Raw genomic sequence first — 17,267 nt, 5'->3', positions numbered from 1 at the left:
CTGCATTATGGGAGATACTAAGACAAGCAGTGATGAGAGTTTGGTCCACCTTTACCATGAGTTGCCTCAGTCCTGAAGATACTTCAGGCCCAAACTTTGTTTTCTTATACTTGGATAAAGGATTGAACTAAATTTATTATAGTCGAACCAAGTGGGGAAAAACTTCCAATACCAGATTTTGTCTTTTTTGTTTCAGTCACCCCTATTATGTCGATCTGGTACTTATCTGATTCCTCAACTAGCTCCATTTCTTTGCCAGGCTTCTTATGTTGATAGTACCGATACTGAACTCTGGTGATGTTGAGTTGGGGTGAGTTTTAATATTTGTTCCAGTAGCTGACTTTTTGCTGTTTTCCCTGCTTCCCTGGCGAAAACAATAGGGGCCTTATTTAACCTGGTGATGCCCCAGCCAGCATGAAATTCTGTCATGTTGTACCATCATTTTATATTTTGGTTTAAGCCAATATGAATACAATTTGTTCGGCTAAATCCCAAATTGCCAGCCCATCCCCATTCATTCAGTATCCAGGAAGACACCTAACAGGGTGCACCACAAGTAGATGAGGATTGGACATTAGGTCTGAAGACCTAGTTGGTTCTTTAAAGGCTATGTGGAGGTCTCCTCTCAGTTATACAGCTTTGACCCTTAAGCATCCCTACTGAATCTTGAATATTTTCAAGGTCTCCAATGGAGCAAGCCACAAGGCTCATTGTAAGAGGCTAAATTCTGTACAGACTATGGTATTTATCACAATTTGCACTGAACACATCATCAGTGCACTAACTGACCATTCTAGGAATGCATTCCTCTTATCTCCACTCTATGATGCAAAAAAATACACTTCTCACTTCCTTATTCATATTGATATACAGCTCCAATCAGCCATATAAAATCTAATATGATCAGCTCTTCTAAGACACTCTTAATTAGGATATAAATACCCATTCAGATTTCAGTATTTTTTTGGATATTAATATGATTCTATCATTTAAACATTGGTTAACTCCCAAGACTTTCTTCAAGAATGCTCATGCCTGCTCTCCAATCTCCCATCAAAGGTTTCTTCTTTTGAAACCAAATATCCAGTTCTTTTCTAATATCTTCATCTTTTAATTGGTTCTTCTACAAAGTTATATATACATTCGCATGATTTTTTTCCCCTAAGCATTCTCATATATTTAGAATCATTAAACTGTTTTGTTTCCAGTGCATCTTTCAGCTATATATGTTGAAATTGATTTGAATGTTATCTTGTGTATTGTTACTTTTATGTTTGGCTAGTTTCTCTTTCATCATATAATTTTACTGAAATTTCTCTCTGCCATGCCATAACAACTTTAATTATTCTATTAGGTTATTTCATTTTATATTACTTTTGTTTAATTTGCCATCTTCATGAAAAGCTGTACCCAGTAGCTGAAAATTTTGTACTTGATCTGTTCATTCATCCCTGAAAATATAATATCTGGAGTTTATCCTGCTTATTTTTAATAGTTTTCATCTTTTTAACAGTAATCTTGTAGACAGGCTTAGATGTTGGACATTGTTCATAACTTTTCTTTGAATTTAAGAAAAGCTGGAATTGTGCTGGCATCATTTAAGGAAGGGTAACCTGTTGACTGGCTAATTTTAATTTTCACATACCAAATTGTTGCACTTTGTGTACAATATATCTTGAATGTTTATTTGCTTGGTTATATTATAAATTAAAGATGACAAGAAATTATATTCTTGGTTTAATCCTTCATCCAAGTGTAAACAAGCCAGTCGAACATCTTTTTTTCTCTCTGAATTAGTGTTTTATGTTGTAATACAATTAATAAAAGTTATAACGTTCAATACCTAAGCCTGTCTGCAAAATGTCTTGATGATCCTTCACAAGGATATATTGTATAATAAATTAATGATGCCAAGAAATTATATTCTTGTTTGATCTTTTATGCCAGTGCAAGCAAGCAATGCTTGCAAGTGAAGTATCTTCATGACTGGGCTACTTGTATATAGAGGCTAATGATTTCACATCAGTTATCTTAGTATCATCACATAATGCAAAGCATATGCACCCTTTCAGATGTGTATAATGCTAAGCATTATGGGAAGGGACACTACTTCTACCTTGGTATCTCTTCTGGATCTGGTTTCCACTGATGAGACCTCAATAAAAGTTGAAACCAGTCTGGGTAGTAGCCCTTCTCATAATGCTTAGCATTATACTCACCGGAAAGGGTTTGTGTGTGCTTTGCATTATGGGATACTATGGCAACTGATGTGAAGTCAGCCTCTATATATAAGTATCTCAGTCATGAAGATACATCTCACTCAAACATTGTTTGTTTACACTTGGATAAAGAATTAAACCAAGAATATAATTTCTTGGCATCTTTAATTTATAGTATAATCAAGTGAAAAAACTTTCAATGTCTATCTCTGATCTAGAGTATTTCGATAAGGTGTGACACCATTTGACTACTTGTATATGGATAATATATGACTTCTGCATTACTTCAATCTTGTATCCATTCTAGGTCTGGCTTCCACTGATGACATTTGATAATGTTTTCAGGTTTGCTTGCTTTCTGGGGAGTAAAGAGGCTAGCTATGCTTGGTGGAGAGGCTTTGCCAGTCACTGAATGGAGCCACCACTAAGTTTCTTGTCCTGGGTCATTCAGGTCAGGAGTAATGAGTTTAATAGTGATCTTTTAGGATCACTCAGTGAGATTTAGTGTTTTTTGGTCACTCAGTTTTTGGAGAGATATCCCTGCACTTCAACATGCCCAATAAAGGTCAAAGCTGGTCAGAGTAGTAGCCCTTTCCATAATGCTTAGCATTATCTTACCTGAAAGGTAAGTATAATGCTAAGCATCATTGCATCTACAGCAATTGATGTGGAGTCAGTCTCTACATACAAGAAGCCTGGTCGTGAAGATACTTCATGCTCAAACATGGTTTGTTTACACTTGGATAAAGGATTAAACAAAAATATAATTTCTTGGTATCTTTAATTTATTATGCAATCTATCCTTGAGAAAGATTATCAAGACATCTTGTAAACAGTCTTATGTTGGATGTTATATGTTTTTTTAATAGTATTACAATACAAAATTCTAAATCATAGGGAAAAAAAGATGATTATTGACTAGCTTATATTTTTCTGAATTTCAACCCTGAATCCTCAGAGCACAACTACTTGTTCCAGTTTACATGAGATAATAAGTGAAATAATTTAAACTGTAAAGGACAAAAAACATCTAAAGCTGTAATTAGGCATCTGCTGATATTGTAAAGAAGTTATCATTGCTGTTGTGTTGATCATAAGATGATTGTCTCCCAAATTTTTACAGATTAATGCAGCTATACCTTTTAAGGTTAGGAGAATGGTTCATAGCCACTGCTGATGCTAAAAATAGTCTCTCTAACCTGTAAATGACTTCCATAGAGCACATTAGTTTTTCTTCTACTTAATCCTGTGCAAAGAGGTGTGCAAAGCAGTTCTGCCAATCCTAACTGAATTGCCAATATGATGGCAGTGAATGTATTTCTTGTGTTCACCAAAGCAGATCTTCCTGTCTGTCCAAGTTATAATCATAGGCCAATAAGCCAAGTTATAATCATAGAACACTTATGTATGAAGTGTTCTGTGATGATAACTTAGCTTTACACATACACTACAGGATGTACTATGGAAAATGGAGTTTGTCTTTAGGAGAACGGATCAGAGTTGCTAATTTGATGTGTGGTTTGAATGTGGTGTAAAGGTTATATTTAATTAGTACTTTGGCTATCTTTTAAGATGTATTCTGGATATATGAAATGGGAATAGTAGTGTTTTGCTGCTGTGTGTTTGGGGAAGGGGAAGTAGGGGCACATGCAGTATTTTTTTAATATATTTTTTATTTTGTAGGAGATATAGCAACTGACCAAAAAAAAATCGCAGTGAAGATAGTTGAGTTCTGTGGACCAGGATTACATCACAATAATAAATAGCTCTGGCACTATGAATAAGTGTTTGAGGATCTCAATAGTGTTGGGCCTGATGATGTGATTGCTTGTGTACATATCTTCCAGTGTGTGTGGTGGCTTTCTATAAACAGAAAAAGATAGTGAACCACCTAAAGGTGAGTGACCAATGTGTTAAGAAAACGCAGCCAGTTATTAGATTCTTTTTCTAATGTGAAGTGAATTTTAGAGTACCGACTGTTAAGGTGGGGTATGTAAGAGTCAAATCTATATAAATGAGAGGAGACCTCCACATAGCCTTTAAAGGAATGCGGAGAACCAATCAGGACTTCTGACCTAATGTCCAATCCTCACCTACTCGAGGTGCATCCTGTTGGGTATCTACCTGGATACTGAACGAACGAGTTTGGGCTGGCAATATGGGATTTAGCTGACTAAATTGTATTCTTATTGGCTTAAAATAAAATAAAAAATGATGGTACAACATGACAGAATTTCATGCCTGCTGGAGCATCGCCCGGTTAAACAAGGCCCCCATTGTTTTTGCCAGGAAACAGGGTAAACAGCAAAAAAGTCAGCTACTGGAACAAGTCCTAAAACCTACCCAAACTCAACATCACCAGAGTTCAAGATCGGTACTATCAACACAAGAAGCCTGAATTGCAAAGAAATGGAGCTAGCTAAGGAATTTGATAAATACCAGTTCGACATAATAGGGGTGGCTGAAACAAAAAAGACAAAAACTGGTGAGCTCTTTCTAAGCAATAAATACAAAATGTTATATTCAGGCAATGACAATCAAGGAAAAGAAGGAGTAGCCATAGTATTCAACACTAAATACGAGGCTAATCTTCTTGAATGACAGGCAATTTCAAGTAAAGTGATGTGTGCAAATATCAGAATGGGGAGCTGGACAATGAGACTTATTTGTGCCTATGGTCCCACAGAAGGTTCTCCTAAAGTAGAAGTGGAGGAATTTTTTGAGGCTTTAGAAAAAGCAATTGACACAATGAAAAATTGGTCCTTGTTGGGGATCTAAATAGCAAAGTAGGAAATGATTGTCAGACATATAAAAATATTTTGGGAAAATTTGGAGAAAAGAGCAAAGCTAATAATAATGGAAAATACCTGTTAGATTTCTGTTCAGTACATGGACTGGTTATTATTAACACAATGTTCCAACATAAAAATGTCCACAAATTCACATGGAGAGAGGAGGCAAGAAATAAGAAAAGTCTCATTGACTATGTAATTATTGTTGATAGTGATGTTTTCTCCCTGGTGCAGGACACCAGAGTGTACAGAGGATTTGAAATTGGAAGTGATCACCATTTAGTCTTGAGTAGGATAAAACTGAATTTCATGGGGGTGGGGGGGGGGGGGGGTGGGGGGGGGGGGGGGTGGGGGGGGGGGGGGGTGGGGGGGGGGGGGGGTGGGGGGGGGGGGGGGTGGGGGGGGGGGGGGGTGGGGGGGGGGGGGGGTGGGGGGGGGGGGGGGTGGGGGGGGGGGGGGGTGGGGGGGGGGGGGGGTGGGGGGGGGGGGGGGTGGGGGGGGGGGGGGGTGGGGGGGGGGGGGGGTGGGGGGGGGGGGGGGTGGGGGGGGGGGGGGGTGGGGGGGGGGGGGGGTGGGGGGGGGGGGGGGTGGGGGGGGGGGGGGGTGGGGGGGGGGGGGGGTGGGGGGGGGGGGGGGTGGGGGGGGGGGGGGGTGGGGGGGGGGGGGGGTGGGGGGGGGGGGGGGTGGGGGGGGGGGGGGGTGGGGGGGGGGGGGGGTGGGGGGGGGGGGGGGTGGGGGGGGGGGGGGGTGGGGGGGGGGGGGGGTGGGGGGGGGGGGGGGTGGGGGGGGGGGGGGGTGGGGGGGGGGGGGGCATTGTTTAAAGAATTCAGCTAAAGGGACTTCATACAGTGCAATGTTTGTGAGATGTACGCATCACCAAAATGGCAAAGGAAATTTGGTTTGAAAGTAATAGTGGTGGGAAAATATGCCGAAAATGCTGTGAAAGCGAGGATCAAAAGTGAGGTCAGGTAGCAAGATTGAATCAGTGGACAGAACAGAAGAGATACGTGTGAAAATATCTGTGACAGTATAACAGAATAGGATTAAAAGTGACACAATTAAGAGAAGAGAGAAAGTGAGCAAAAGTGTTGATCAACAGAATAGAAGTATGATGGATGTAACAAATGAAGAGTGGGCTGTGCTGAGGGAGATAGCTCAGTTACATGGAGTGATACACAGGATGTGTATCACTCCATTTTTCTTCCCAATTGGTTTATATTTTATTAATTGTTTAGATCATCAGGTGTTGGCCGTTCAGTTTGTATATTCTATCCAATTTTATTTATATGGAACTTGGTATACATCAGGAAGAGACATAGTTGAGAGTTTATCTTAAGATGAAGGGAAATAGGTGGATATTTTATTAATAGGAATATAAGTAGCTGTCAGATCATATTTTCTTTAAAATTCTTGAAATTAGTTTTGAAATTCTGGAGATACATGGGATTAGAACTTGACGTATTGATTCTTGGTTGTTTGGTTTGGCTTGTAGGAGTCAAAGAGATGTTGTGTAGCCCTTTCGGAGAAGCTGTTTAATTTCATGTATTGTTTGATAGTAGAAAGTTCTTTCTATAAATGATGGGGAGTTGAACAATTAGTTCTAGCTTGTGGAATTAAACATTTGATGTTTCCTGTCTTTTGAGAAGGATGATGTGCAGATTGTTTGAGAATGTAATGTTCAGTACAAGTGGGTTTTCTGTAGACTGATGTTAAATTACCTGGTGGTGAGTGGATGAGAAGGATGTCTAAAAAGGATAATTTGTTGTCTTTTACAATTTCCATGGTGAATTTGATACGAGGGTGTAGAGTATTGATTTTGACTAAAAAGGAAGGTAGGGAATCTCTGTTGCGAGCCCAGACTGCAGAAATGTTGTCTATATATCTAACCCCCACTTTCACTGGACGTTACATTCTCAAACAATCTGCACATCATTCTTCTCAAAAGACAGGAATCATTAAATGATTAATTTGACAAGCTAGAACTAATTGTTCAACTCACCATCATTTACAGAAAGAACTTTCTACTATCAAACAATACATTAAATTAAACGGATTCTCTGAAAGGACCACAAAAAGCACTACACAACATCTGTTTGACTCCTACAAGCCAAACCAAAACAACAAAGAATCAATAAGCCGAGTTCCAATCCCATATATCTCTGGAATTTCAGAACCAATTTCAAGAATTTTAAAGAAACATGATCTAACAACTACTTATATTCCTATTAATAAAATATTCACCTATTTCCCTTTGTCTAAAGATAAACGCTCAACTATGTCTCTCTCCAAGTTCCATGTGACTGCCATCTTTCTTACTTTGGACAAACCGGATGCTCTATTATTATTATGGGTATCTCCATGGAGTCAGTAGACTCATCGCAGGAGACCCAAACTAGCAAAACAACATCTGTCATATTTCTTCTTGAATTCATTTACAGACGAAGAGCTCACAACTAAGTCAGGCAATGAATTCCACTCATTCACCACCCTCCAGGCAAAAAATCTTGTTCTGACACCCTTGTTAACCACACGCTTCTTTAATTTCCAGGGATGACCTCTTGTTCTTCCATCACTATCACACAGCTGAAACATTTCCCCTGCATCAATCCTATAAAAACCTTTCAGTAATTTAAATGTTTCTATCATATCCCCTCTTCTCCGCCTATCAACCAACCTCTGCAATCCACAAGCTCTCAATCTATCAATGTAGGGAGCATTTTTTACATCACTCACCAACTTGGTCACTCTTCTCTGAACCCTCTCCACAGCCTCCTCATCTCCAAGGAATCCAGGTGACCAGACCTGAGCACAGTAATTCAAATGTGGAAGTATCAACGCTTTATAAAGGAGAATAATAACCTCTTTATCTCTGGATGTCAGTGTGTTCCTCAACAACCAAGTAATCCTATGTGCAATCTTGGACACCTTAGCAATGTGTCCTCTGAACCTGATCTCCCTATCTACCAACTCCCCTAAGTCCCTAGCCTCATCAATCTCTTGGAGTACTGTCTTCCGGCTAAGGTCTTCTCATAACCTGATTTAGCTTTTCTTACTATGCTGGTAACCTTCCTAGCTTGAGCCTTGTACTGCTCATGGGTGTACTGATTGCCTTTCTCCTTGTAAATTCTCCATAACATTTTCTTTTTTTGCAGATCAAGCTTGATACTACTGCTCATTCATCTAATGCCTCCCTTGTTTGACTTCCTGACCATGGAGACACAATCTGATATTGCTTTCCTCAGATACCCGCTGATTTTATCCCATGCACTGCTAACATCTTTCCCCTGCAATATGTTCTGCCATGGGATGGCTGCAAGCTCACTCTGAAGCTTGTTATAATTGCCTAACCTGTAGTTCCGTATATACCCATTCTTAACAGAAAAATCCACAGATTTTGCAACCTCCCAAGTCAATACCACGTGATCGCTTTCACCAATTGGAGATAACGAGGACACCTTACTTATGCATATAACCTCTGAACCAATAACCAGGTCCAACACTCTCACACCACGTGTCCCTTCAGTTATGTGCTGTTTCAAGTAATTATCTCGTAAAAGATGTATGAACTCCATTTCCTTTTTGCTATGTGATATTTCCTCCTTCCAACTGATATCACCATAATTAAAATCCCCCATAATAATCACTAACCCTGCACTCATTGCACTAATTTGCTGATGCATGAATTCAATATCTCCCCCTGTACTCCCTGGCCTATAGCAGCATCCAACTGTATATTTGGTTGCATTGGTCACTATTTCACACCAGACTGCTTCAAATGAACTCGCATTCACGTGGCTATCATCTTGATATACTACTTTCTTTGGCTGCAACACATCAGCTATCATCACAGTACTCCTCCCCCTGTTCTATCTTCTCTATCCTCCCTGAAAATACTGTACCCATCAGATTCAATTCCAGTGACCACATCTTCTACTGACAGCTAAGTTTCACTAATGCCTATAACTTTTGGTGAGATTGCACTGACAATGCCAAAAATTCTTCTCTCTTATTTTGAATGCTTCTTGCATCGGTATACAAAAATTGCAGATTCCCTCTAGATCTTGTACCGGCTTTAGAACTGATATATAAGTCACTAATTTCAGTAGTCCCATGCCGATTTTTATCCCCTCTCTTCTGCAATTTATTCTGCGAATAAGGATCAATAAATATACAATCAGTGCTAAAGTTTCTCTCTCTTACACTCAACCTTTTCAATATTAGTTTCCCTGCCCAATTACTTCGACTTGTTCATAAAACAGTAACTTCTTCAATCGCTTATGTCCTTCCATGTTCAGATGCAGTCCATCTCTAGCATACAATTGTCTTTTTTCCTTCAAACACACTCCAAACATCAACAAATTCCAGACCTCTTTTTTTGCACATTCTTGCAATCATATCATTCATTATCATCGCTCGTCTACTTAACTCGTAATTGTCAAAACGAGGCAGCACACACACTATCCTCCCACTGACACTTTTCCTCTTCACAATATCTAACAATGTTCTTAAATCTTTTCTTACCTGAATTATACCACCACTCAGGTCATTTGTACCCACCATAACTATCATCTTGTCTGCTTCGGGCCCTCTCTTTATTGCTAAAGCCACTCTTTCTATTGTCCCACCAGCCAAGCACTCTTCATGGATACCACTCTCCATACCCTTAATCATAGATTCACCATATATCTTACCACTCTTAACTTCATTCAAGTCCACACAAGCGTCACTCGTGGACTCATTTTCTACACTATTCAGCATGACTCTCCCAGTTTCATTACTCAACGCTCTATTACTTACTCCCACCACTCTCACGACATCTCGTTTCTTCTAGGCCACTTGGGGTTTTATTTTCTTGACTCCCAATCACACCCATACTATTTATTACTGCATCATTCACCAAAGACATTCATACATAATCCTGTTCTAGTTACTTCAGCTAAAGTAATCTCTATAGTCCTAATTTCTCTGTTTAACACATTAAACTCAGTTTTAACTTCTAGTATCTCCTTACCGAGCACTTCCAATTCCTCATGCAGAAGATGAAGGTCATATTTCATTTTCATGAACTCCCGCCGAAGTTCTTCCGCTACAGTCCCAATGTCAGCTTCAATTCCCAAACGCTCCAGCCTATCCCAACACTTCTCACACACATCGACCACAGATCCTTCACATTCTTCAGCGCATACATGTATCAGTTTCCGCAACACATCCATTGCGAAAAATCTAACACTGAGCCAGTCTTTCGTGTAGAAGTAGAAGTCCTGCGCACCGCTGATGTACGTTTCTTGTTGGACGCCATCTTTACACGTTGAAGTAGTGAAACAAACGGCAGCGAAAACACAATATATACAACACAGTTCCAAACAATAACACCACTAAAGGACACTTGTATCTAACCGATGCACAACTGTAGCACAATTTGAGACAAAAAGCCACACTATATTTAAATTTAAAAACACATTTTCTAGACTAACTAAACACGACCGCCACATTCACCAAGGACACTAGCGCCACCAAATCATATAATAATAATATGTATAGAAAAAAGAATACAAGAACATCAGTCTTATTAATGGTTTGGCCAATCCGATAAGTCTGGATTGGCGCAACATGGAATAGAGACAAACCACAACATTCTCTGGTCCAAAGTTTGCTTTCTACACAGATGTTGGTATAAATTTGAACGCATATTGAAAGAGAGTGCTGAGACCTTACTTCGCCACCCTAACCTGAATCGTAATGACTGCCTATCTATGTCAAAAATATCGGAAAGTTTGATCCGAATAACACATCAATTATTTATTTATTTATTATTTTTTTAATGAAGACCTTCTAGATACTACATCTGTCTAATGATATCATTCGTATGATTTTATAAATTAAGTTTTTTGTATGACATTGTAAAATTATACATGTAGCCATTCTGCACTCGTATGGTTGCATTTTTTCAGTGAAATGATATCATGATTAACAATGTAACATCACACGTCTCGTTCTAATTTTAAATGATCAATTGTTTGTATTCTACCTTGTAAAAAAATGTTTTCTGTCTAGCCACTGATTATAGTTTGTTATTTTCAAACTGAAATATCTGGCAATATATTAAATATACCTTTCTTGTGCTAACGTGTACAAATTCTTAATTTCATGTCACAAGTTTCTCTCAAAAGTAAAATTTTTCTTTCATTATCTTCATATGTATTTAAGTATTCCCCCTGTAATAAAATACTGAGTATATTTACGCTTTGTAACATATCAAACAGTACATATCTTTTTACTTTATCAAATGCTGTTTTAATCTATAAATAAAAGAAGAGTTTCTAAATGAAATCCTCTTCTTTTCTCTATAAGTAACTTTAAATAAAAAACTAAATCCATTTCAACGTTATAATAATATTTGTCTACTATATATTTTGTAGCATTTGTTCAATAAAATAACGGCTCTGTAATTAGCAGGCTTTCTTTCATCTCATTTTTTACTGGTATTTGTCCACATGTATATACGAGGCTTAACAATTTAATTCCTGGAATGGCTGTGTAGTGATTTGAGTGGAGTTACACGAGTAATTGTCTTTGTACACGTTTTAACTAATGCATGCATAAACCTCAATCTGATAGAACCATTTGTTAGTTGGCTATTGCAAAAACAATAGAGATCTGCATGTAAACTTTGGCATAAAAATGTCTGATCGAAATTTGGAACAGCGTGTTAACATAAAATTTTGTGTCGAAATTGGCAAACTGCTACTGAAATGTTGGAGCTGTTGAAAGTGTGCTCAATGGTGTGGATGCGCTGAAAAAGTCAAGTGTCTTTGAGTAGCATAAGAGATTCAAAGGAGGGTGAGAAGATGTGAATGATGATTCCAGAAGTGGGCAGCCAAAAACAAAAATGATGGATGCAAATGTGAACAGAGTGTGAGATTTGGTATGGTCTAACAGACAATTAATTGTGTGATTAATGGATGAATTGCAAATGAATCAAAAAACAGTCAGGGTAATTTTAATTGAAGAATTGGGTATGCAAAAGATTTCTGCAAAGTTTGCGCTTCGGATCTTGACAGATGAACAGAAGCAGTGGCAGCTTCAAGTTGCAACTGATCTTTCTGCAAATAAGCACATGTTTACGAAAGTAATTATAGGTGAAGAAACCTGGTGCTTCTGGTACGATCCTGAAACAAAACACCAGAGCCTCCAGTGGAAACTCCCGAGTTCATCAAGTCTGAAAAAAGCACACACACAAATCACATTTGCAATTCAAGACTACGCTGGTGTGTTTGTTTCTTTGATCACAAGGGAGATAGTCCACTATGAATTCATTGAACAGGGACAAACAGTCAACCAACAAATGCTATTTAGAGGTGCTGAGAAGATTACAAGATTCTGTTCAGACAAAAAGACATGAATTGTGGCCTGAGAAGTGAATCATTCATCATGACAATGTGCATAGTGCGCTCGTTGTGAGAGTGTTTCTGGTTAAAAAATCGATTACCAAATTAGGTCACCTTGCTTATTCACCTGACTTAGTTCACTGTGATTTCTGGCTGTTTCCAAAATTAAAGACTGCACTAAAAGGATGAAGATTTTCTGACATCGTTGATATCCAGTATCATGTGATAAAGGAAATGAAGAGTATTCCGTAAAATGAGTTCCAGGCCTGTTTCCAAAAATTGGAACACCATCTAAACCAGTGTATAAAAGCACAAGGGGACTAGTTCGAAGGCGACAGTAGCCACTAATGTATAGCTCCGAATGTAGGTTTTTTTTACAGGTGCATTATGGGAATTAAATTGTCACACCTCATATTTTATTTAAAAATGATAATAATCTCTGATGACGTATTTGGTCTGATGTATTAAAATAAAGAACTTTTATTATTAAAAGACCAGAAGATAAATGATAAAATATACAAAGAGCCAACAAGTTTCACTAGCCACTGTCTAGCATTTTCAAGTTCTGTTGAACTCAGTTCAACAGAACTACAATATGCAAAAAAATACACAACACGTGGTCATGTACCGGATTCTGACTGAAGCATTCGAACACATGCACGCCATCAAACACGAATGATCAAACGTAACGGCCTAACAGTTACTAAAGTGTATGTTTTAAATGTAACTTAATGCATTTGTTTTCACACCAGTTCAGACTTGAAAATGCTGGACAGTGGCTAGTAAAACTTGTTGGCTCTTTGTATATTTTATCATTTATCTTCTGGTCTTTTAATAATAAAAGTTCTTTATTTTAATCTCTGATGACATTTTTTTTCCCCAGCAAATTTATAAGATCGGAGTTTATCTCATCTTTTCCCTATTTTACCCCCCCCACCTTTTTTTTTTTTATTTTTTATTATTTTTTTTTTAAACCAGGTCATCCTGTATTTCATTGTGGTTATTTTACCTAAATCATTGGTGTAATTTTTTTTTGGGGGGGGGATGGTATTGTCAGTCTAAAGATCTGTTAATTTTTGGCCACATCATAAAGTAAAGCAATATTAAACGAAAATTAAAACTGATAAATATTACATGAGGCTTCACAGTTCAGTCAGTATCAAGCTATCCTTTGGCTGGAAAGACCAGAGTTGGAACCAGGATATGATATGAAGATTACCAGAGCTTTTTAGTTGAAGATGAGTTATGTAGTACCATACAGAGGTAATGAGGGATTTTCCTTTTAAAAACTCAGTTTTTTCATTCTGTAAAAGAGAAAAAGCCAGGCAGAGAATGCATGCTTTGGCATGCATTAATTAAGTTTATATGACATCAAGTTCCTTGTAGCCTCAATAGCCTGCAATGGCCATTGATCTCAACACATATTCCACTCAGCTCTCAGTACATGATTTATCCTCCTAAATAAATCCTCTATAGGTCATCAAGACTTATTATCTATAATAATGAACTCAGAATGAAAAACAGCAATTGGGAGATTAAAGTTATGAAAAAATATAGAGGCATAGAATGTCAATTGAATTCTCAATATGGATCAGGTACCACATTAGCTACTAGGGCATAATTTTTTAGAGGGCAAGAAATTAAATTTTAAGGAAATAGAATTAAACAACTATATGACATATGCATATTGGGAAGCCAGTTAATTATTAATATATGGATCATTACAGCTGAACACCAAAGTAACAACCTAAAACTCAGGTATTTGAAGATATATAATAGACATTTGAAAAATCAGTAAAGAGATGAAGATTTAGGTGGAATAAGCAGTCCTGCTTAGACTATAAAAACTACTGTCTCTAAGGCATACAACATCATCTTGCCTTAGATGGTATGAATTAGTTCTGATTACATTCAGGGCATAACAAATAACAAAAATGAAAGAAAACTGATAAACTAATAATGAAGTTGTAATTACATTGGATCATTACTATATTCTAGCCCTGCATTATTCATTATTGCAGAAAATGATGATTCATACTAAACTGGAGACCATTTTAAACTTTATTTCGGAGGGGGGGGGGGATCCTGTAAAAAATAATCAGTTTTGTAGATGATTTCAAAACATAGAATTAGTCATGTGCAAATTATTATTATTTTTAATATAAAAATGTCATTAACCTCCCTACCGGCCGATGTGGATGAAATAGTGACACCAAATTGCACTTCTTATCCATGTTTTTCAATGGGTGTTAAAGTTTCGTATCCAGATTTAGCTGAACATCCATAGACATCGTGGCCGGTTGAGGGGTTAAATCGGTTATTGCAATTCATATTATTCAAGAAAATACTTACTTGTGGTGAGGACAACATATCTAAACTCCAAGTGCATAACTTTCCATCTGTTGATATGCTGATAAGATTATGAGCATTCTGAGTACCAACTACTTGAACACAATATACAGGATGCTTCAAGATAAAAATTTTAAAAAATATTAGTTACAGAAATAATTAACTTCAGCCTTTTCAAGATTAAATCATGTAGAAAACTTAATAATTATTTAATGTATGATATAAGAAATAACATGGTTACTTACGGTATGAGCTGCAGCACAGAGTGGACTTCTTTGCACTGGTGTTCTCTTGTTACTTCTATTGTCCCACAACATTATTTGGCCTGAGTATGTTCCACCAAGAACCAGGTTTGGATGAAATTTTGCAAAACAAGTGGACATGACAGGAGACTAAACAAATTCATAAATACTAATATTAATTTTTTTAGTTCTCTCCACTATACTTAGAGAAAAAATGTATACATAAAACATAATTATTATTATTATGGACCTCCCTCGATGAGTCGATAGACTCATCGAGGGAGGCCCTAACATCATGTCAAGAACAACTATTCGACATTCACACAGTATTTATCATACTTCGCCTTGAACTCATTCACAGTCATGGCACCCACAACAGACTCTGGCAGCTTATTCCACTCATTCACCACTCTAAAAGTAAGAAACCTAGCTCTAACACCCTTGCTAGCCACACTCTTGCCCAGCTTCCATGTATGGCCCCTAGTCCTCCCACCACCAGTCCTATTCTCAAAAATATCTTCTAAATTAATCTTATAGAAACCCTTCAATAATTTGAATGTCAATCATATCACCCCTTTTCTGCCTATCAACCAATTTCTGCAACCACAAATCTTCAATCTGTCCCCATAAGGTTCATTCCATAGACCTGCTATCATCTTGGTCACTCGTCTCTGGATCCTCTCCACCTCCTCCCGATCAAGCCTTGGATCGAGCCTTGATAAGATGTAGTCTTATCAAGGCTCGATACAGAGGAACAATAACCTGTTTGTCTCTGCTTGTTAAAGTATTTTTCAGCAACCGAGTGATTTGATGAGCTGATTTAGCCACTTTTGCGATGTGCCCCCCTAAACTTCAACTCCCTATACACCAACACTTCCAAATCTCTTGCCTCGTCAATCTCCTGCAGTATGGTTCCACCAATGTGATATACTGCTGCTAATCTTTTCACCCCAAAATGCATAACCTTACACTTTGCCACATTAAATTGACATCCATTCTCCTTAGCCCAGTCCTCCAAACTATCCAAATCATCCTGCAAAATTTTGACATCCTGTGCATTCACTATTGCTCTACCCAACTTTGCATCATCAGCAAACAAATGAATACTTCCTCTCAGCTCCTTTCCTATTTCGTTAATGAAAAAATTGAGCAGTAGTGGTCCAAGAACAGAACCCTGCGGCACACCACTAGTCACAGGCCGTCTTTTGGACTCTACTCCTGAATAAACCACTCTCTGATAGCTCTCCATCAACCACCCTCCTATCCATCTCACCAACCCTATATCCATCACCATATGCTGCAGTTTACTGATTAAAATTCCATGTGGTATCCTGTCAAAACCCTTGGCAAGGTGCAGTAGAATCACTGTAAACCCATTACCTTTATCCCATTCAGCCGTCACTGTGCTATAAAACGTGAGCAATTTACTAAGGCATGATCTACCCTTCACAAAACCATGCTGTCCACCATACAGTATCCCATTTTCATCTATCCAATCCTGTATTTTCCTCTTGACTATTTTCTCCAAGACCTTGACAACGATTCCTGATATGCTGATTGGTCGGTAATTTACAACAGCAGTCTTGGAACCTCCTTTATGCAGTGGAACTATTTTTCCCCTCTTTTCACCCCCTTGGGACTAACCCAGACCTGAGACTCAAATTAAACAAAATGGTCAAGGGCACTGACAATTCTTTAGCCGCTTCACGTACGACACGAGCTGGTATACCATCCAATCCCACAGATGTATTGACATTGAGGTTTTGTAATAGACTATTCACCTCCACTTCATTCATCACAATTCCCAAATAAACTAATGGTTCCTTCATTTTTTCAATGTCACAACCTGGATGATATACTCTTGCAAAGTGCTCGCTCGGTAATTCCACTATATCAACTGATTCGGTTACCTCCCTACCATTGGCATTCTTTAAAATCATACTGCATAATATACACAGAGTAAGCAAAAGGACTGTTTGAAAAGTTCAGAGTCACAGTAAAAATAAATTTTTTGCATAATTCTAACTTCAGAGTTGTTCATACACAGAACTGATGCAATGTACATTTGCAACCTTTCATATCTGAAGTTTATATATATATATATATTTCCAACGACAAATATAAAGGTCTTAAAATTTATCACTTTTTATACTTCTCCAAAGCTAGTAAGCCATCGTTCAAGAACTAGACAAAAAATTATGCACAAACCACATTGTAATTGGTGCTCTTGGCAAGGAGAGAGAGAGAGAGAGTGAAAAAAAAAAAAAAGCTTAATGA

At 38.0% G+C, this 17,267-nt stretch overlaps 1 protein-coding gene across 2 annotated transcripts in view; it reads right to left on the bottom strand.

The window, feature by feature from the left end:
* LOC150093788 (cytoplasmic dynein 1 intermediate chain 1-like) overlaps positions 1 to 17,267 on the bottom strand; it is a 479,575-nt gene that overhangs the window by 93,685 nt on the left and 368,623 nt on the right. For both annotated transcript variants that reach the window (XM_090413194.1, XM_090413193.1), the window contains exons 10-11: positions 14,994 to 15,140; positions 14,752 to 14,865 (exon numbers count right to left, since the gene is read on the bottom strand). In XM_090413194.1, coding sequence (XP_090269320.1) covers positions 14,752 to 14,865; positions 14,994 to 15,140 — 261 coding nt within the window. The remainder of the gene's footprint in view (positions 1 to 14,751; positions 14,866 to 14,993; positions 15,141 to 17,267) is intronic.

The sequence above is a fragment of the Typopeltis vanoorti genome, chromosome 23 (assembly GCF_054136105.1).
Source record: "Typopeltis vanoorti isolate ZY-2024b chromosome 23, IOZ_Tvanoo_1.0, whole genome shotgun sequence".
Classification (NCBI taxonomy): domain Eukaryota; kingdom Metazoa; phylum Arthropoda; class Arachnida; order Uropygi; family Thelyphonidae; genus Typopeltis; species Typopeltis vanoorti.
The sequence above is the reverse complement of the archived record's forward strand: the minus strand, read 5'-3'. Positions and strand labels throughout refer to the sequence as shown.